Source organism: Bombyx mandarina, chromosome 28 (genome assembly GCF_030267445.1).
Source record: "Bombyx mandarina strain Sakado chromosome 28, ASM3026744v2".
Taxonomy (NCBI): domain Eukaryota; kingdom Metazoa; phylum Arthropoda; class Insecta; order Lepidoptera; family Bombycidae; genus Bombyx; species Bombyx mandarina.
The window spans coordinates 2,666,002-2,689,147 of NC_143233.1; the positions used below are offsets into that span (position 1 = coordinate 2,666,002).

General features: G+C 41.3%; 1 protein-coding gene across 2 annotated transcripts in view; it reads right to left on the reverse strand.

The window, feature by feature from the left end:
• Positions 1-18,524, reverse strand: part of LOC114243403 (ferric reductase 1) — a 48,587-nt gene extending 30,063 nt beyond the window's left edge. Inside the window, exon 1 of one of the 2 annotated variants that reach the window (XM_089739177.1) lies at positions 18,337-18,524. In XM_089739177.1, coding sequence (XP_089595303.1) covers positions 18,337-18,338 — 2 coding nt within the window. In that variant the 5' untranslated portion in view covers positions 18,339-18,524. Of the gene's footprint in view, positions 1-17,133; positions 17,447-18,336 lie in introns of those variants that run through there. The other variant, XM_028174883.2, reaches the window with a different exon arrangement.
• Between the last annotated feature and the right edge of the window lie 4,622 nt (positions 18,525-23,146).

A 23,146-nucleotide genomic window follows, 5' to 3' on the forward strand; every position in this document is an offset into this window, starting at 1 on the left:
TCATCAACAATCTATAATTTAGATTCTATATGATTCATATTGAATTTAATATGCAATTTCGAAAAGGGCACATGTCGTATATTTGGTCAAATACGTTTTTTCATATACATGTTGTTTTGAGGCTTACCTACACCCATTTTATAATAATTCCAGTAATTTTCAATTGCTAATTAACACTAGAATATATCTCAAAAGTTAATATTTTAAATTTTACACTGCTTTAAAAAATAGTCAGTTTTTTTTCATTTCCTGAACATTTTACATTTTCAGAGATGTGCCCTTTTCGAAATTGCTTATTCAATTAGTGTTTTCTTCTATTTCGCGAGATATAATGTTTTCCCCATTCTTGGTGCTTTTAGGCTATTTAAGCACGACGCTCTTCGACGAGCCAACCAACCTATAGACACAAACCACTGAGTTTCTCACCGGATCTTCTCAATGGGCCGTGATCCCGATCTGGTGGTAGATTCTGCGAAGCACTGCTCTTCCTAGGGCTAGTGTTAGCAAATTCTCTCAGGTTGAGCCCGTGAGCTCACATACCCGTCCCCGAGAAGGTGGAATAGCCCCTTAGGCTACCAACGAATGGGTAGGGGAAAAAAGGGCTTGGAAACCCATATAAAAAAAGCGAGATACATATATAGACATAATAAAAGATTTTTGGAGTTTACTCCTTTAGAATCGATTTACATATATAGGCCCGGGGTATGAAAATTATGGGGACCAAAATCGTACTAGCATGTCACACGAAATGCGTTATGCGCATGTCACACGAAATGCGCGCCGGGCTGCTGCGCCGGCAGTCCGCCACAAAGCCTCGTACTGATCGCGCGTTTCTCTCATTATTGTATTTTCATATATTTGTTAGTCGTTTGTTTTGTGTCTCGTTAATTTGTTAATAATCTGTAGTGTATCGTGTTGTCGTAATATAGAACTATTTCTCGTATTGTTTCGTTTAATTTTTTATATCCAGTAAACTCCAGTCGTGCGTCGGAGCGGACACACACACTTTTTTTTATACAATATTAATCTCTAGTTTCTTTTTAATTTGTGATTGTACATTTTGATTTCCGAATGCTTTACGAATTTCGTGGTCACGGACGAGTTTAATTTCTTCTTGTAGATTCATTAAGTAATTCAAGTTCAAATCAAAACATAATTAATAATGTGAAGTGAGAACAGCTCTAGCAGTTGTGGCTTTAGACTATTGTCTCGAATTTCCAGCGTTCATACAACTCTCAGGCTTAGGACTAGTCTTTCGGATACTCTTATTGTCATATAACTTTTAAGTACTGGTACGCCGGTAAAGGTAGTGCCATCTATCGCCGAATAGCGAAATAAATATCAAAGGAACTAGGAACGTCGAGAACGCTCGAGAAGTACAACGCCATCTAATGTCAGATAGCGGAAGCACACATCGAAGCTACTCGATTTGCCCAGAATGTTCTCGATAAATCTAGGGATGTCGTATCGACTATAAAAGCGTTGCAGAGATGGCACGCAGTCCGTAAGCGGTTCAACTCGAAGCGAAACAGCGAACGGAACACCTGAAGCGAAGCGGAAGAAGCCAATTGAGAACTTTAAAGTGTTCTAAGTGTTTAATTACACTTATAATTTACACTACGGTAGAATTTTTATTTATCCTGAAACCCAGCGCGTAGCAGTCATCAAATTGTTTACAAGTGTCCGCGGTTGACAGATTTCCACTAACCGCATTTGTATCGTCAATCAGTGAAAACAAGGTCATCATGTCACAGAATTGTCAAATATAGACAAAAATTCAACAAATAAACATTACACGTGAGTGTACACCAAACGTACCCAACTTTCCTAAGATATTTACAAATTCGTTAAGTCAACAAATAAATACTGCACGTGAGAGTACCCCAAACGTAAAGAACTTTCCTAAGATATTTACAGAATCGTTAAGTCAACAATGTAAGCGTAAATGAATGCGATTGACGAATTGTCATACGAGCGAAGCCACGTTTTTTTTGTAGTCCACAGGATCGACCAATGTACAAATGAGCAAATTTTTGACTAATCGTATTCTTAGTACACAAAATCATAGGATTGAGATGCAGCAAGTGCAAAACGGACGTTGACTGTATCTGTATCTGATTGAGCCTTCTTCTTCTTTTTCTCCACCTTATCCCACTAGGTGGGGTCGGCACAGCTAATTTTTCTCTTCCATTCTCTTATGTTAGCCGTCATCACAATACTCACTCCTCTCTCTCTCATATCGTCATTCACACACTCCATCTGCGTCTTCTTCGGTCGACTTCTTCCCCCTCTATCTTACACTACCATTTCCATACATCTAGTCACATGCATCTTTTTCTCTACGCATCACATGTCGAATCATATTCTGATTCAGCCGGTCGACGCTAAAATCCAGCTCTGATAGAGCCGTTTTGATTTGTTGTTTTCATTACCAATAAATTTATCTTGGCACAGTGCTAGTACGGTACTCTTGTCAAACTCTATCTCTGTCGATTGGTGCTTTTGCATACGACGCAAGCGCTCCCGCGACTTTGTTCCTGCGATCTTAAGGTTTTAGGAGTAGTTGAGAATATTATACTTTTTTATTGCCTGGGTGGGTGGATTAGCTAACGGCCCACTTATCGTTAAGTGGTAACCGGAGCCCATAAACATATACAACGTAAATGCCGCCACCCACCTTGAGATATGAGTCCTGAGGTCTCAGTATAGTTACAACGGCTGCTCTGCTCATCAAACTGAAAGGCATACTTCACGGCAGAAATAGGCAGGGCAACGGGAGAAATGGAAATAGGCAACCTACCAGTGCAGGCTTACAAGACGTCCTACCACCAGTAATTACGCAAATTAGAAATTTTGTCAAAGACGAATTCCGATCCCAATTAATTACCTTGAACCATACCGTACTTTATACATACATACCTGCTGTATCATTGACTTTTTCAGAATTTCTGTAAATAAAGCGGTTGTCAGTAGGTAAATGTTCTGTTAGACATTGTTGAGTCAGTAACCTTCTCCAAGCCTCGATATTTTTCCTTTCTTTTCTTGTTATTTCAATTTTTTGTAATTGACATTTGGAATAAATGTTAATCACTTTTATAGTTACACAGTATCCACCATTGGTCAATAATAGTTTGTTTGATGTAATATCCATGTCACCACTAGTCAGATATTTGCACCCGCCTAAGCGCAGCTATACATCGTATGACGCCTACGTTATCTCACCTGTTTTGTACCGGCCATTATCATTGTCAATTAGTTATCATTGTCAATTAGTGTTGTGTTTATATCCATTCATCGGCGAGTAAACTAACCCACAGACACAGCCCACTGAGTTTCTCGCCGGATCTTCTCAGTAGGTCGCGTTTTCAATCTGATGGTAGGCGAAACACTGCTCTTTCTAGGGCTATGTTAGCAACGCCTCCTGGTTTGATACCCGAGAGCTCACCCACCCGTCAGGGTTACGCTGACATAGCCTCTCAAGGCTATCAGCTAAGGTAGGAAAACAAAATACCTAAATAAAAATCCATTCAGTATGCTTTTTTTTAAGTGATTTTATAACCTGGTAACTAAGACCTTTAGGTCAAGTCTTATTTTAATTTTAATGAAATCTTTTTTATATCAAAAATTATATTATGAAATGAAATTAAGTTGATTGATATGAAACATGGTATGAAATGAAATGAAAACGAAATGAAATGAGATGAAATATAATCTCAGTAAAATTGTGGTCGTTTACTGAGACTTTTTCAGTGGACTTTTTGGAGGATTCCGAGAAGTTACGTTCAGCGGCTTTGTTTCATTTTCCCACATTTGTGCACTTTCACAGATACTAAACAGTTAACAAACCACCGTTATTATACATTTAAACCTGAAGAAACACTAAATAGACAAAATAAAACAAATCACACAACTTCACTGTTCGCGTTCCCGTCAAAAAGCCTGATCTCATTCAGTATGCTTTGTAATATTAACCTGACCAATACAAGTAATAAATACCTCGCCATTGTTTATCTTCCGTGCACTGCTCACGTCAGATCTGTTTTGAACATATCGAAGGAAAGGGTATTTGGTTTAAGCGACATTTTTGCAATTTTACAACAGATAAATTTAAAGTTTAAAATTTTGACAAAATATCATAAGAAAAAAAGAAAAACATCTTCAGCTATTCAAATTGAGTAAACTTAATTGAAGTTCAATCAAAAACCATCGAACTGTTGATGCTAATATCAAAATGAAACGCACCTTCAATCTCTTCACTGCATAGTATAAAACAAAGTCGCTTTCTCTGTCTCTATATCCCTATGTATGCTTAAATCTTTAAAACTACGCAACGGATTTTGATGCGGTTATTTTTAATAGATAGAGTGATTGAAGAGGAAGGTTTATATGTATAGTAACATCCATTAAATAGTGGAGAAATCAATAATAAGCTACAGTATCCGAAGTGAAGCGAGAGCGGGACGCTAGTCTATATATAAAAATGAATTGCTGTTTGTTAGTTTCGCTAAAACTCGAGAATGGCTGGACCGATTTGGCTAATTTTGGTCTTGCATTATTTGTGGAAGTCCAGAGAAGGTTTAAAAGGTAGATAAATATGAAAATTCTCGGAATTATATAAAAATAACAATATTGTCTTTCCTTTGATGTGTCCCCCGTCGGACGGATTCCTTTTGTTTGTGTAAAGTTTATTTTATACAAAATTTTAGATCCTTTATTTATCGATTGACGCACTACGAAGTCTGCCGGGTCAGCTAGTTACCAATAAAAATCTTACGTTACGGACGTTTTTTCCCGGTTAGGGTACCTACCCCTCCGCATCGTCCCATAAGGAACTTCGTTCCAATACCATAACAAAAAAATAGCATCTTCAGCTATTCGAACGGAGTAAACTTAATTGAAGTTCAATTAAAAACCATCGAACATTTCATCCATACTACCTGGAGCCACTGCGGTCATCCACAGTGCGTTTCCAGAGATCTTTTTTGCCACGTACCATCCGGCTATGGAATGAGCTCCCCTCCACGGTGTTTCCCGAGCGCTATGACATGTCCTTCTTCAAACGAGGCTTGTGGAGAGTATTAAGCGGTAGGCAGCTGGTTTGGCTCTGCCCTTGGCATTGCTGAAGTCCATGGGCGACGGTAACCACTCACCATCAGGTGGGCCGTATGCTCGTCTGCCTACAAAGGCAATAAAAAAAAAGTTGATGCTAATACCAAAATAAAACCCACCTTCAATTACAAAGATAAATGACGCGTATTAAACGTAATGTCGCTCAAACCAAATTTTCACGCCTCGAATTATTATTTAAAACAGCAAACTGTAAATGGCTAATACAACCAGCCACTTCGCATAATAATATACACAATAAATAAAACAATTTCGTTTTCGTTTTCTTAGTAAGGTTAAAAACGTCATTTAGTTTCATAGGTAGTAGGAGGTTTATTTATAGGCGGATCACGACTCGTTCGAACAAAACCCGTTATCCTTGATGGTAGCGTTCAAAAACCAGAGCGCTGCTTTACAACACACTCGTATTATGGTAGGTACCATAACCCTGCTTATTTCTGCCGTGAAGCAGTAACGCGTTTCGGTTTGAAGGATGGGGCAGCCGTTGTAACTATACTGAGACCTTAGAACCTATATCTCAAGGTGGGTGACGCATTTACGTTGTAGATGTCCATGGGCTCCAGTAACCACTTAACACCAGGTGGGCTGTGAGCTCGTCCGGCCATCTATATAAAAAAAATAGTAGGAGATTTATTTATAGGCGGATCACGACTCGTTCGAACAAAACCCGTTATCCTTGATGGTAGCGTTCAAAATCCAGAGCGCTGCTTTACGACACTCATATTATGAATAAACTTAAAACATTTCATACGGGCTGATACTGGTGGTAGGACGTCTTGTGAGTCCGCACGGGTAGGTACCACCACCCTGCCTATTTCTGCCGTGAAGCAGTAATGCGTTTCGGTTTGAAGGATGGGGCAGCCGTTGTAACTATACTGAGACCTTAGAACCTATATCTCAAGGTGGGTGACGCATTTATGTCGTAGATGTCTATGGGCTCCAGTAGCCACTTAACGCCAGGTGAGCTGTGGGCTCGTTCACCCAGCTAAGCAATAAAAAAAAACTTTAATGACACTCGGTTCAGTCCTTGTTGGAGCTCCTCAAGACTAAGCTGGGTATTAAAAAAAAATGTTCACACAATTAGTTCAGGTCCAGCGGAATCGAATCGGGCGCTAGTATTCTCGTATAATATATTCATATTAGTGAATAATTCACACGATTCGGACACTGTATTTTGAAAACAATGCACAACCGTGACGACGGTCTCCTTGTGGCGGTAAACGTGAATACATTCTCGTAATTAATGATCGGGTGGTCAGAGACGGCTTTAGTTATAGTGCAGGGTGTCTGTGTCCACGGACGCAGCGGTGTTAGGGGGCGTCGACCTGGACATTTTCAGTGAGCCTTTTACATTTGTTATCACTCTCCCGGCTGAGCTTTTGCTCGCCTACATGTCCTGGTGAAACTGGAAAGGCCTTCGGTGTGCTTAGTGCGAGTTTTTTTTGAACAGCGCCCATAGCGGCAAACGTAGGCAAAAGTTTGCACTGCTGCAAACTCCATAGAAATTTAAGTTAACTTTTACGCTAACGAGAACGTTACAAAACTCGCAATAGGCACACGGGTCACCAATAATATGTTTTTTTTTTTTTTTTTACTTCCACCCTATAAAATTTTGAGTTAACTTTTACGCTACCGAGAATGTCACAAAACTCGCAATAGGCACACGGGCCACCAATAATACTTCAATCCCTAGAATAATCAAATAAAAAACCTATCTTATTTTGAGCGTATGTTTACCCCCTGTGGGTAAATATAACCCCCTTATCTGTGGCTAAATATAACACACGAGCGCTACACGGGCTAGAGACGCCTTTGCAGCCGGTATACTACCCGAAATATACAAAATATCGCCTTGTTTTTTTATAGGTAGAAAAAAGAAATTTAAAAAAGGCGGTGTTTGGATATTACGGGCAATACGTATCTGCGAACCGCAGTCCAACCATCAGTCGAGGTCGTTGCTTAAAAGATTTCCGTGCCGAAGTACACCACTTGTGTCTGAAGATGAAAAACTATGACGAATTAATTATATTATTAGCAACGGCTGGTGTTAGCAAATTCTCTCAGTTTAAGCCCGTGACCTCACCTACCCGTCCGAACGTATCTGGAATAGCCGCCTAGGCAATCAGCGAATAGGTAGGGAAAAAAAACACAGAATCATAACAAAAAAACAAAATTGACTTCAACAAAACGAAATGACAGTGTCATCAATATAGTCGAAGTAAATTAAATATGTATTATTATATTGTACTAGATGTACCCGTCCGCTTCGCTGGGCATTTAAAATTAACATTATTATTTCTCACCCCCACAAAGATACTCATCATTAACGCCCCCGCAACTGGTGTAGGGAGTCCAACACTCATATAAATATTAGCCTATCCATTAAGTACATGTATTTTCTGCAGCGATATCAAGTTTCAAGTCAATCGGATGCACGGCTCAGTAGTTATAACGGAACATCCGTAAAAAACACTGTAGATTTATATTATAATATATAAGTATAGATTACTGGTCAGATCTTGGTCAAATATAAATGAGAATATATAAAACATATCAAAAAAATAGCATTCACATTTTGTTAATTAAATACGGTAGTTACCAAACCAAACATCAGAAGCCGAACTAAAAACCCAAAACATTATTACGTCACTTAGAAAAAACCATTTGAAGGAAAATCCAGTTTTTTGTCATGATACAACATTCATCGGAAGGACTAAATCTTTCAACATTAATTGCTCTGACGACGACGCTTGCAGCTGAAAGTAAGTATTGTACTTTTTGACGAAGCATGTTGCCGATAACTCTATTTCTATAATCTGACGAAGCGTGTTGCGGATAATAATATGTTTAAAAAAAGTGTTATTTAATTATTGCGAAAAATAAAGATGTAATTTCTCTGTTTAGTTTCGTCAGTTAACGCAAATTTACAAACATTTTACTTTGCCAGGTGAACTCATGGAATTCAGCCTGATAGTCGTTGCTATCACTGGCCCTAACAAGAGCAGGGCTTCACAGAATCTACCATCGGATCGAAATGGTCACTCACTGAGAACATCTGGCGAGAAACTCAGTGGGTTGTGTCTATAGTTTAGTTTGAAGAGCCTGAGGGAGTTCATATAGAGTCCGTTCTTTAATTCTCCGTAAAGTCGTGTTTTATATAATTAACACCACAGTTGAAACAATATAAATTTTATTGTTGTAGCGGTATAAACAATTCTAAGTAATTATATTACATTAGTTATTAAACACATTATAAATTATTTTTTACGTTTTAAATATTTGGCGGTAAAAAGGTCCCGTGTCACAGACTATATTCCGTTTCCCACATCTCGTGCGTTCCGGCTTACGCAAGCCTAAAAGCACCGAGAATGGATATATTGTTTTATGGTTCCAACATCTGATGGACTTCGGAATTTCAATGTAACACTTAGCTCAGTGGGCCTTACAATCTTACAAGGCAGATCATTATAATCAATCCGAAATGGCTCAAATTGTGCGTGAAACTCCTAAGATGTTCAAGTAAGCTTGTTTTCTTTGTTGTCGCCAATGGCAACGCATACTCCGTGGAGACGACATACTTTTTTTGACGTCAGCAAATTTAGTTTCGCTTAACACATTGACTGCCACATAGGTCGCCGGTGCCCTACGCGGCCACTGAAGTAATAATGACGATTTCTCTCTTCGATTTACATACTAAAGCGCCGGAATGTCTAGTAGTCTCTGGGAATGACGAATCCGCAGATACTAAGAATAAATATATATATTTTAAAAGACCTAAAAGTGTAAAATATACGTTAACAAACAAAAGAAGTCAAAGTTAGGTAATCCAGGTGCTTGGTAACAGAAATAGACGTTATTACTTCAGCGCGCCCCGTAGGGCACAAACACGGCTGTCAAAGGGTTAACTGATTTCTTGTTTTTAAAGTTATTGAATTATAAAGATTTTATTGTTTATTGTAGTTTTTTATTGCCGTATAGGCATTATTTTTATGGAATAGGCATATTATTTAGTAAAATTAGAAAGGCGGACCTTGGTCAATTGTTCTGTTCTCAGCGGCATACATTCGATTGAGCCTCTGACCTTGCTTCTCACCATGAGCGGTGACCGATGCGGTGGTGATTTACATATCGGTACAAGAAATAGCTACATTCAAGACATCAGAATGAGCCTCTGAGTAATTCACGTTTGACGATGACTTTATATGATTTTAACACGAAGCTTAAAGATTCCAAGGTAGGCAGTGAAATAATAATGGCATTGTCAATGTATATGGCTATGGAGTTCATATTACATGGTGTGCCGCAGAATAATTTGCAAATTTAAATGCTGGTATCAAACTCTAACTCTAACTATAAGCTAGATTTTTTTTTGGTACAAAATCTCTTGCTGTGAACAAGACTTAGAAAGATTAAGTTAATATATACATATGGAGATATAGATATACATATGTATGTTATATATACACATATGTTTAAGTAATCATATCACACTACACCTATCAAGGTTCATCTCTGCAATCCCCTAAGGTAGACTGTCAGAGGATGCCTATGGAATTAAGTCCGCCTTTATACTGTCTAGTATATAAAGTTATAAATAAATAAATATGTGCCATGGCTTGGGTGTTCCCTAGAATTGCCGCTGTCTATGGACTTTCAGTATCTCTCTTCTTAATCGAATACTTCATTGCTAAAGGTCGTGTCCCTTTTTTTTTTTTTAACGCTGGGGAATCCATTTACGGATACCCGGTCGAGGGGGGTAACGGACCGGGTTATGTCTAACTCCGGCGCCTCCTGAGAGGAAGAAGGGGAGAAGAGAAGGGCCGAGGTCCTTAACCTCCCCCAATTTCTCACAGGAGACTACGCCTTGAAAAAGGCGCGCGAAGCACTTGCCCCGCAGAACGACTACCGACTAAACCCCATCGAGCTCCACCACACCGACTACACGAAACTTACGGTACCGCGATGCGTGCCGAAGGTCGTGTCCCTGAAAGCCCTTTGTGGCTCTTTGTACCATCAGCTTCAATTTGCTTCGGTTTTCGGCTTCTCTCAGGGCGTTCGCAACAGAGTCCAGTGAGCGCAGTTATCAGTATAAAATACCTTTTTTATTTTCAGTACCAGTATCCTAAGAGGATATTCCAGCTACGCGCGCACTAAATATGCGGATAAAAATGTGATTGTTTAACGCTAGAGTTAAATTTGCTTTCTTTTATCAGACTCGTCACTTCCATTTATGGGAATGTGATAAAAGGTCTTTGAGTAATACGAAAATGTAGGTACATCAATATTGAAGAATTTTTTTTATTGCTTAGATGAGTGGACGAGCTCACAGACCACCTGGTTTTAAGTGGTTACCGGAGCCCATAGACATCTACAACGTACATGCACCGCCCACCTTGAGACATAAGTTCTAAGGTCTCAGGTATAGTTATAACGGCTACCTCACCTTTCAAACCGAAATGCATTACTGCTTCACGGCAGAAATAGGCGGGGTGGTGGTACCTCCCCTAGCGGACCCACAAGGGGTCCTACCACCAATAAAAAGAACTGAAGAAGACTGGGTAAATTCATTATTTTTTATTCCTAACTATTCGTTGATAATGTAAGGGGCCATTCCAACTTAGCGCGTACCGGGAGGTGAGTTAACGGTCTCAATCTGAGAGAATTGCTAGCCCTAGCAAGAGCAGTCCTTCGCTGATCCGGCGAGAAACTCAGTGGGTTAAATTCATTAATGCCTCCATTAGTATACAAAGATACCACAAACGAGACGGGCTGGTGTTATCACAATCATTAAATAACAATAGCGCTCTCAGTACGTGGCGAATCTGTTGTGACGAATCTATGTCATTGACACGACTCGAACATAGAGCGGATACTATAGAAGGGACAGTTTGTTTTGTTACGATCTGTGTTATAGGTACTGAAAATGTGGGACTCTATTCGTGTTACCACGTAAACGCATAAACCCAGCCCTAGGAGTGTGTTGTGAGATTTTTAGCCGACTTCAAAAAATATGGAGGTTCTAAATTCGATTGATTTTTGTGTCAGAACGTTTGTTTTTATTTATTTATTTATTTATGTACACACAGAAAACAAGACACAGTACAGAGTAATAGGAAAATTATGTACAAAGGCACTGCTTATTTCTTTGAGAAATCTCTTCCAGCAGACCTGCGAGAGGATAATGAGAATAATAATAAAAAGTGACAAGTGTGTGTAGAACAAATAACACATAACTAAAATAACAAACACAAAATGAGAATTATAGCACATACACATAGCAAATATTATAAGTAACACAGTAACACTCGTGTATGCGAAGAGTATAGAACCATGATCATTCGGTTGATGAGAGATAAAATTGTTTGACCTTGTATTTAAAAACAGAAACAGACTTGCAAACTCGGATGTCAGCCGGCAACGAATTCCACAGTCTGACCGCGTGCACAGTAAAGGAGTGAGAATAGAAATTGGTTTTGTGGGAAGGGAATAACAAAACAGAACGTTGGTTGGACCTGCAGGGAGCATCAGGAGAACGAATGAAAGAGAATCGCTCACGTAAATATAAGGGAGAAGTGGGCTTATGTAGGATATTGAATAGGAGACATAATATTCGAGTATTCCTACGAAGGCGTATAGGGAGCCATTTAAGTTCTTTGCGAAAATGAGAAACATGATCGAATTTTCTGAGATTGTATATAAAACGGATACATAGATTTTGCAACCTCTCAAGCTTGTTTGAGAGCTCCTCAGTGGCATCCAAGTAGCAGGCATCGGCGTAATCAATTATGGGTAGAATGAGAGCTTGGACGAGATATATTTTTGTATGCTGAGGTAAGAAGCCCTGCAGACATCTCAACGAGTGCAAGGCAAAGTGCACCTTCCTACTAATCTCAGCAACGTGAGAACTCCACGAAAGATGTCGATCTACAATAACACCCAGGTTTTTAACTGAATCGGTTAGAGTTATTTGAGTCCCATCCAAATAAATTGGGGGGAGTATAGGATCGCTGAGTCTACTGCGCAATTGTTTACCCCCTATAATGATAGCCTGTGATTTACCCGGATTAATGTGCAGACCGTAGGCTTTTGCCCATTCACTGATAGACTTTAGATCACTGTTCATCGCAGCAATAGCCGATTCAACTTCAGGCTCCGAGAAGTGGCGATATAGCTGGAGATCGTCTGCGTAGAGGTGGAATTTAGAAGATATAAGCCTAGTGACAGAGTTTATAAACACAGAAAACAGAAGAGGAGAAAGAACACCACCTTGGGGAACGCCCGCACTGACGTTTTGCCAATCCGAGAAAGTCTCGTCAAGACGGACACACTGCGAGCGCCCCCGAAGGTAACTATCAAACCAGTTAATAGCAGACGAGGAGATATTGTTTGATTTGAGTATTTCGAGCAGAACATCGAAGTCAACAGAGTTAAAAGCGCTGCTGAAATCTAACAACACTAATAAAGTTAGTTGTTTGTTTTCCATGGCCCAGCGAATGTCATCGGTCACTTTTAGAAGAGCTGTAACCGTGCTGTGGCCCTTGCGAAAACCAGATTGGAAGGAGCTAAGAAGATTGTGGGAGAGGAGAAAAGACGACAGCTGACGGTGGACAGTGTGCTCAAGGACTTTGGAAAGAAAAGGAAGTATAGATATAGGCCGGAACTGAGATGGCAAAATAGGATTGGGGCTTTTTGGGATAGGAACAACGTAGGCTTGTTTCCAAGAATCAGGAAAGTTGCTAGAGGTAAAGGAAAAATTGAAAATATGGGTAAGTATAGGTGCTACCGTTGGAAGAATTAGGGCAATCATTTTAGAGCATACGTTATCAATTCCAACAGCCGTGGATGAGATGGAGAAAAAGGAATTACGGACATCAGCAACCGAGACTGGACTTAAGTCAAAAATAGGGATCCGGGGTACGGATAGACTTGAAATCTTAAGCAACGTGGCCGTTTGTCTAAGTGAACCGATAGTTTCTTGATTGATTTTCATTTAAAAGCTTCTGTTTCTCGGATTTTGAGTTATCCATAATGACGTATATTTAATTGACTTCGACTGAATAGTTGATAATCTCATTTTAAAACAGTTTTTGTTTAAAACATTAATTTTGCTGAAGTCGGTTTTTGTTTTTTTTTTGAAGTGAAAACTTCAACTTTTGTATCGACTTTTGAATCACAACGAGACTAACTCGTTGTGATTCAAAAGTTGATGAAACGAAAAAGCGAAAGTAAAAAGAGATAGGCACATAAATTCATAAGATTTAACGTGAGAGAAAATGAGATAGGAAGCATTATACAGTGTTTCTTATATTTGTGGTTCTCTTTGTCCTCTGCTTCGTACCTAATATTCGTACTTAATACATTCTGAATTAATCTATCATCTATGTAATATTTTCTTTGAGAGGCTATGTCAGCGTTATCAAACTTTGTATCACCATGATCATTATTAAAACCTACAATAATCCTCTTCCCGAAATTTTACATTCGTCAAATTATCTTGAAGCCAACATTTTTGAAGGTTTCACTTCTGCCATGTGCGAATTGCACACTTTTTTTTATATGTTGTATTTAATTCATGACACCTTCACTGACATTGCACGTCTAGTCTATAATACTATGTTGTCTAATCTGTGACCATCCCGCCGGCGTCACTTAGCGTTACAACCTTCATTCGCTCTACTCTCTATCAGTGTGGAACTTGCAGTTTTTGTTAATTGTTCTCATCGAAACTTTCATAATAAATGTTATATAAATAAATATAGTTTCATTAAGTACAAAAATTACGCTTAAATAACGAACCGAACTAAAATTATTATTTTTATCCTTTTAATTCTGGCCGAAGAAATAACATTACCGCATTGTCAACGGTCCTTTATACGTGTATTTGTAGGTACATGGAGTATATAACAATACATAACTATTCTTTAATTATTATTTTTTTAAATTACAATAATATTTTTATTTTTTACTGCTTAGTTGGGTGGACGAGGTCACAGCCTACGTGGTGTTAAGTGGTTACTGGAGCCCATAGACATCTACAACGTAAATGCCGCCACCCACCTTGAGATATGGGTTCTAAGGTCTCAGTATAGTTACAACGGTTGCCCCACCCTTCAAACCGAAACGCATTGCTGTTTCACGGCAGAAATAGGCAGGGTGGTGGTGGTACCTACCCGTGCGGACTCACAAGACGTCCTACGATCAGTAATTGAATATCGAAGGAGCATTCTTGTTAAAAATAAAAACATCATTAGTATTATTTTTATTAAACAAATACGTTATGGTGTTTCTATCATTTCCAGGAATGACTTAAAACACCCGGGGCCACAGAATTTGTTTCATTGTTAATAATAAAAAAAAACCTATAGGTAATTCTGGTTATTAGATTAAAGACAGTTCAGTTCATGTATTGAAAACCGGTTTTCTTACTCTATTAGATCTTCTGTCCTGCTCGCACTCCTTGCGCACGAGCGAGTGTAAGAAAGACAATCGCAGTTCTTCATTAGGTAGCAAAGTAGTCTTTCGTAACCTAACATAGTAAATACTATTACGTAAATATCTTGCAATAGATTTGCTATCGTTCGAAGTAATGTTGCTTGTAGTTCAATCGTTAAGGCGAAGATTTAAAATAAATTAAAAATCTTATCATAGACATGACACTTACTGATTCGCATTATCTTAAATTCGATTGTGAATACGTAATATTAATTTAAACATTGGTGATACAAAGTTAGCACCGAGGATCGGGATTGGCAACACTGAACACCGCTTACGAATCTGGAATTTAAATTATATATAAGTATAAAATATAAAAAAAACGGTCTTAAGACCGTTTTTTTTATATGCGATGGCTATGCTGATAGCCTTGAGAGGCTATTTCAGCTTCTCCTTGACGTGTAGGTGAGCTCACGGGGCTCAAACCGGGAGTGTTGCTAACACTGGCCCTAGCAAGAGCAGTGCTGCTCAGAATCTGCAATCGGGTCGAAAAAGCGACCCACTGAGAAGATCCGGCGAGAAACTCAGTGGGTAGTACTGACCACGCCCGATGTTGCTTGACTTGGACGAGAATCGGTGTATTGAACATGGTATGGACGTTGACAATGACATACAATTTCAAGTATAAACGAATGATACAAAAGAGGCGAAAAACTAAGATAAGTCGTAGCACAAATATGACTATAGATGGCAGCACTTTTAAAGACTAAAATCCAGTCGCGCGTTGGAGTTGAAACGCGCATTTTTTTCTTTTTTTCCTTTATGTTTTGCAATGGATACGCCTGACTGCTAGTGTCAAGGTTTGAGTTCCGTCAATGACTCAACTTAAGGCTACTAAACATAATCATTAATACTGATCGCCTCATTGGTTTAGTTGTATGCAGCCAAGACACTGTAAGGGCCGAGCTTGATTCGAAAGCAGTGTGCTTAGTGCGAGCTAGCAAGAACAGTGCTAAACAGAATCTACCACCGAATCGGAAACGCGACCCACTGAGAAGATCCGGTGAGAAACTCAGTGGGTTGTGTCTGTGGGTTAATTTACTCGCCGAGCCCTTCGTCGCAAGCGACGGGTCCGGCGAGGACGGTGACCGGTGCTTGAGGTACCTTAAAACACCGTTAATGGATCAGGAGGATCCGTAATGACGTGCTTTGGGCGACGTCGACGGTTTACCATAGCGACGTCAACGGTTTACCATATTAATTCTCTATTTAGAGGCAAACGAAGGGAATCTGTTCCCTTTGGTTGCCGCTAGGGGCGCTGTTGCAACTCCATACAAATTTGAGTTAACTTTTACGCGATCGAGGAGTTAAAGTTTAGAAGTTAAAGTTATAATTCGCACCAAGCACACAGTACATAATAATATGTTCCAGACGTTTGAGGATGGTGACTTAAATATTTCTGTTTTTCTGGCGTTCACGATACCAACGAAAGCCGTTGAACGTTTTTATTTTACACTTTGACTTTGTCATCATTCTGCTGCCCTTCTCCCAGTCACATGGGGTCGGCGTAATATGTTTCCTCCTTCCATACTCCTCTATCACATACCATTTCTTCGCTCACTCCCCTCTTACTCATACCGTCTTTCACGCAATCCATTCATTTCTTCTTAGGTCTACCTCTTCCTCTATTTTACGCTTTGGCTTTGTACATTCTTTAAAAACGTAATCTTCAAATTACTGGAAACTTCGAAATATTATCAAAAAAATTCAAAGAGATTTTCAGTTGAACTCCAAGAGAATATCGATGCGTTGTTTCAAAAATGACAGTTCGGATCATGTTATTGCAACACACGCACTAAAGAAAGCTACTGTGAAGTGAAATCCTTACAATAATTGACTAGGTACATTTAAATGTTAATTATTAGAGAATATTATTCAATTGATTACGAAACTTTCCATCATATATCCTCTATCCATCTCCAGATATCAGGATGTTGGATGCCTACCGCATTGTCCGGATGTCAATTGCCTCAATGATGTCTATAGGCTTTGTTAGCCAATTATCATGAGACAGCCCTCTTGTGTAGTCCTATAAGCATAAAACACCCCGAGCTTTTAGGCACCACAAACACCGGTCACCGTCCTCGTCGAACCCGCCGCTTGCGACGAAGGGCTCAATGAGCGAATTAACCCATAGACACAGCCCCTGAGTTTCTCGTCGGATCTTCTCAGCGGGTCGCGTTTCCGATCCGGTGGTAGATTCTGCGAAGCACTGCTCTTGCTATGGTCAGTGTTAGCAACACTCCGGTTTGAGCCCCGCGAGCTCACCTACAAACGTTAGGGCGAAGCTGAAATAGCCTCTCAAGGCTATCAGCATCGGTAGGAAAAAAAACATTTTCATGAAGTTTTTTGTGCAATATGTATAATTTTAGTACACTAGTAGTATAAAGTGTCAAAATTCATTCGAACGATTCAAAGCGAAGACGCAAAGAGAAATTATCTTAAACTATGTACGATGCAAGAATTTTTGTAACTGACGTCGCAAATAAACGTACTTTTACTTTTAAGACTTACATGCGAGAACTGCACGCGAATTAATTTCTAGTTTAATATTATTTGGTCCACAATTTTCACACGCCTCGTTGAATCAAAGCAAGACCAACAAGAACTTGATCGAAAATGTTTTCAACAAATGTACACTTGCACTCTACACTCCGAATTCTGAACCAAAAAAATTGTATTACACAAAATGCATTTTACTTTGATACACTGAAATTGTATTTAGCTAAAAATAAAACTTTCACGAATCGAAAAAACACGAGATTTAAACTTCAAAGTTTTCGTTCACGACACAACCTCTCACATTGAACGGCATCGGGCGACTGTTTAAAATGTAAATTGAAATGTTGAATCGAGTTGTACGGAATTTCGACTAGTTAAGGCTGAGTTGCACTCCAATAGAAACCTCGCGATTTCACTGTTTGTTTTTAATGTTTGTACACATATTAAATAGACTAATAGCAAAATTTCGGACATAAAATATTTTTAGTGCTGCTTAAACTAGCTCGCGGCCAATCTAGTGGTGAATCCATAGACGGACGGATAAATTCGGTTTCTATACTAAAGAATCCAGGCAAAATTTCGAATCGCGCTGAACACAAATTTAAAAAAATACCTATACATAATTCGGAAGAATAGCAGGCAGATTCCTGGGAAGAAAATAGCGAAAGTTTTTTTTTTGCGTGTCAAAGAATTATATTAGCAAATTAAATTTTCTAATAAGGTTAAGCGATGAATCCCATCGTATACCAAGAACTTAATAGAGTTCTAAGTCTCAAATTTAACAGCACATAACGAGCTTTTGTACGTGATGACCATTGTGATCCAGTCGAGAAGCGCACGTACTACATCCTCACCAATTAACTGTATAAATATTATCCAAAACAATAGTTGATCGTTCGATACGGAAACCAGTGAAAACGATCCTTAGCTTACAAACATTTCCTTGCAGTGTAGAGGTATATGCAATAAATCTTCAGTCACAATATTATCAAAGTAAGCAACATACTAACTGTGAGTAAGTCACTGACTTAAATATTAAGTTTATTATCTATGGTCACTGGGAACTGGCGAGAAAGCGGACAAACGGTTGAATAAACCCATAGTAGGGTTGCCAGATCTGTTATTTAAAACATTAATGAATTGTCTGTTTCAATTATCTTTACATTGTCACAGTACGATGTAATTTATTCTTAAAGTAACAGATAGCTTACTTACATTAACGTATGCTTGTTTGAGAAGTTTTATTGATGTTCAAAGCAAATAAGTTTACAATACAGACATTACGTTGCATTTGTTTTACAGTGCCCGGCGATAAATATTGCATAATGACCTTGGGAAAAAGAGAGAGTCACCTAATTTCGGCTTGAAAAACGTTATCGCTGTGGCACGAAACAAGTTCGACTGAAAATTACTGCACTTGATTGACCTACAAACGACATCTAGGTAGTGTGCGACAGAGATAGCGCTACTCGAAATTAGCCGATTGACTCTTTGCAGAGGTCGAGATGCAATATTTATCGTCGAGTACTGTACTTTTTTCTTATTCTTTAGATACGAGCTCACACTTGGTTTTTTAGTGGTTACCAAACTTAGCAAGGCTTAAACTTAGCAACTTGCCACCTTGCAACATGAGTTTTATTTCTCAGTCTCCGTTTAGCCGTAGATACGGACGCACAAAACCCCTACCACCAGTAATTACGTAAATTATAATAATATATTTTGCTTGTATAATTTTTATTACATGATTTTATTCCTTCATCGTGGAAGTGAATCGTGAACGAACGTGATACGAATGCACCGGACGTCTTGTCCTTTAGGGCACGACAACTGTACTATATTATGTATTTTACAGAAGACAGCGATTTTGATATTATTATTGACGATTTTAGTTTATTTACAAAAAAAATTATCTATACTTAGTTATTTACTACAAATATTTTTATAATTCAAAATGCGTCTCTCTAAAATATAATGAACGAAAATAATGTATGACGAATACTTACTCGGTATAGTAGTGCGTACTGCGTGTATGGCCACAGGTTTTTACGCTCGCATTGAGTCACGCTTGCTCGGCGATTATAGCCCTTGTTTTCCAATTCAATAATGAATTTATTATTTAAAAAGTTGAATTGAATATACTTTGATAGTTTACGTATTAATTTAATTTTGGATAAGTTTAAACAAATATTTATTGTTTAATTTAGGAGATAGTGAAGCATTAGGGACTAGGTGGTGATGCGTATTTCTGTAGAAGGCGGCTTCCCCCCGGTGAAGGCCATTGGGCCGTGCGACGCGCTACCAGCACTCTAGCACGCCAAGGAGGAATAAAAAGTGCAACTGGTTGGCGGTCTATCACGTCCCGACACGGCAGGCTGGTTCTGATGGACTGCCGTTTTTTTTTTTTTTTTTCCTACCTATGCTGATAGCCTTGAGAGGCTATTTCAGCGTACCCTAGCTTGTGTAGGTGAACTCGCGGGGCTCAAACCGGAGAATTGCTAACACCGCCCTAGCAAGAGCAGTGCTTCGCAGAATCTACCACCGGATCGGAAGCGCGACCCACTGAGAAGATCCGGCGAGAAACTCAGTGGGCTGTGTCTGTGGGTTAATTCGCTCGTCGAGCCCTTCGTCGCAAGCGACGGGTTCGGCGAGGACGGTGACCGGTGCTTGTATTGCCTAAAAGCACCGTTAATGGATCAGGAGGATCCGTGATGACGTGCTTTGGGCGACGTCGACGGTTTACCAAACGGTCTACAGGATCGGGTATGTAGTTTCCGGCGGCCACGACAAGAGGGTTCTCATGTCGTGCCGCCTTCTCAAAGTGGCGCAGCGATGCCGACTGTAGATACTTACTGACGGGGTCGAGCTCCAGGTCATCGTGGAGGTCCACGTTCCTCTGGAACCATGGTGCTCCGACGGCTATCCTGCAGAATCGGGATTGTATAACCTGAAGGGGTTTCAAGTTGGTGCGGGCCGCGTGAGCGAACACTACGCTTGCATACGTCATGACGGGGCGTATGCAAGTTTTGTAGAGGGTTACCTTGTTACGGAGGGACAGTTTGCTTCGTCTACAAAGCATTGGGTAGAGTCGTCCTAGTATAAACGCGGCGCGATCGCGTACCGTTTTTACGTGGGGACGGAATGTCATCCCTCTGTCGAGGGTGACGCCTAGGTATTTGACCTTCGGGGCCCACGGTATGGGCTGGTCAAAGAGAGTGATGGGGCTAACGGCGGAGGTGTTTACGCGCCTATTGGGGAGTGGGGTGCTCGAAGTGGTATTCGGAGGGCGACCCCTTTTGAATAGCACCGCTGTGCTTTTCGTGGGGTTAATGTCTATTCGCCACTTCCGGAACCACTGTCCCATGGTGGTTACTGCGGTCTGGAGTCGCCGATGAAGCAACGACATCTTCCTACACGAGTAGTAGATAGCCGTGTCATCGGCGAAGAGCGCTAGATGGGTCTCCGGAGACCGGGGTATATCGTTGATATACAAACTAAATAGTAACGGGGAGAGTGCGGAGCCTTGCGGGACTCCGGCAGTCAGATGACGGGGACGAGAACGAGTTCCCTCTACTCGATATCGAAACGAACGGTTCGACAAGAAGTCTCGTATGATGAGCACGAGTCTGTCTGGCACTCCCATGTTGTACAGTTTGTAGATCAAACCGTTGTGCCAGACTTTGTCGAACGCCTTCGCTACATCGAAGAAGAGGGCGCCGGTCGGGATTTGTTTACGCCTATTTAGCCTTATTAAGATGTGCTCCGTGAGGCGGTGCACTTGTTGTACGCACGAGTGTTTGGCGCGGATCTCGGATCGTTTGGAGCCTCTGGGTCTGCGGAGGGACTTCGGTTCCCTCTGTATTTTGTACCGTATGTTCCATGGGGAGTGCTCTGAGGAATTGTTCGAGATGATACCAGCATCTCGTTTTTACCATCGCACCGCCCGCCATCGGAGTAGAGTTCATCCATACTACCTGGAGCCACTGCGGTCATCCACAGTGCGTTTCCAGAGATCTTTTTTGCCACGTACCATCCGGCTATGGAATGAGCTCCCCTCCACGGTGTTTCCCGAGCGCTATGACATGTCCTTCTTCAAACAAGGCTTATGGAGAGTATTAAGCGGTAGGCAGCGGCTTGGCTCCGCCCCTGGCATTGCTGAAGTCCATGGGCGACGGTAACCACTCACCATCAGGTGGGCCGTATGCCCGTCTGCCTACAAAGGCAATAAAAAAAAAAAAAAAAAAAAAAATACAAACTGCTCGTCTATTAGAATTTTATTCGCGGTAACGAAGTCCCAGAGGCGTTTCCGAAGGAGCCGTTCGTAAATTTTGCCTATCGCTGGGAGGAGACTAATCGGTCGGTAACTAGCGGTTTCATTATTCGGTTTGCCCGGCTTGTGTATACCGATAACGTCCGCTTCTTTCCATACCGCCGGAAAGATGCAGTGCGTCATAGCGGCATTTAAGATGGTAGCCAACATTGTTATCAGTTGGACTGGTAAGAGTTTTAACGCGCGGTTGCAGATGCCGTCGGAGCCGGGTGCCTTCTTAGGTTGAAGGTTGTCTATTACTTCTCTAACTTCGTCAGAGGTAATGGGGGGTAACGCGTCCGAGGGTGACAGGGAAGCTCTGCGCTCGACCTCCCCGTCGACTGCCTCGGTGTGTTCGGGGTCCGCGTATTGAGTGCTGGTGGTGCACTGCTCTTGCAGTGCATCGGCCAGCAACTCTGCCTTGTCATCGTCATCGAAAGCCGGTGGTTGGCCTGAAGGGCGTACGAGAGGAGGCATAGTAGCGGTAGTTTCGGACTTGAGAGTCCTTGCTAGTCGCCAGTATGCTTGATGAGAGGGCGCGAGTCCTTCTAAGTAGCTATCCCAATTCTCATTTCGGGCGTCGCTTAGGCGAGATTTTACATCCCGCTGTAGACGACGCATCCGAATCCGGTTTGAGTGCGTGGGAAGTTGATCGTAGGCCCGGATTGCCGCGTTTCTAACTCTTAGGAGGTTCCTAAGTTCGGGGGACAGTCTGATGCGGTGAAAGCTATCCTCCACATCGACTTCTTTTGAGGATCTTATGATCGCGGAAGAGATGTGATCCGTGATGATGTTTATGGATTCGACTGTGTCCTCGGGGGATGGAGTTGAATCCGGGCCGCAGGGGAGGATTGGTGGAGCGGCATCGGCTAAGCATTTGCCCAGCTTCTTCCAGTCCACCATGGTCCTCGTAGCTGTGACTGGGTTGTGGGGGCGACCGAGCTGCATAACGACAGGTCGGTGGTCTGAGTCGAGCTCTGACATTGCTTCGATGGAGCGTAAGCGCAGAGTTACGTTCCTCAGCAGTGCCAGGTCTATAGTGCTCGGACGGAGCGCGATGTTATACGGATAACATGTTGGAGTTGGGGGACCGACTACTTCGAAGGTAAGGTCGTCTATAAACGCGTCGAGACGCCTACCGTTTATGTTTGAACTGTGGCAGTTCCACCTAGTGTGGTGGCAATTTAAATCGCCTGCCAGGATGACGGAGTCTCCCATGCCGAACAGTGACTCGATGTCACTGCTCAGAAGGGGCTTGTCCGGGGGGAGATAGACGGATGCGATGACGATCGGCTGGTGTCCCGTCAGCGAGATACGGCACACTGACGCCTCGATATGTGAGAGGGACTGCCGTACCGGAACGGCCGACGTTTCAGGACCTTCGATTCGAAGGTTCCGTCGGCCGGGCGTCCTTGGGGTGAGCTGCGCCGTCTGGTTGTAGTGTTGACCGCGGTAACTCCCTTACCTCATCTGGGTTCTGACCTCGGAGGGGATCGGACGCTTGGGCGAAGAGTGCAGGGGAGTCGTTTAGTGGGTAGAGTTCTACAAACATCCTTAGGCCCGCGGTCCATCGTCGCAGACCAGTCCTACATACTCCGCGCGCTCCCTAGGCGCGGGGGACCTCGTAAGAGGTTCGGCCTCCGTCCCGAAAAAAAAGGTGGTGATGCTATTTCACTTAGTATTTGCTCTGGTTTTCTTTACTTTTACGGTTTAATCTTA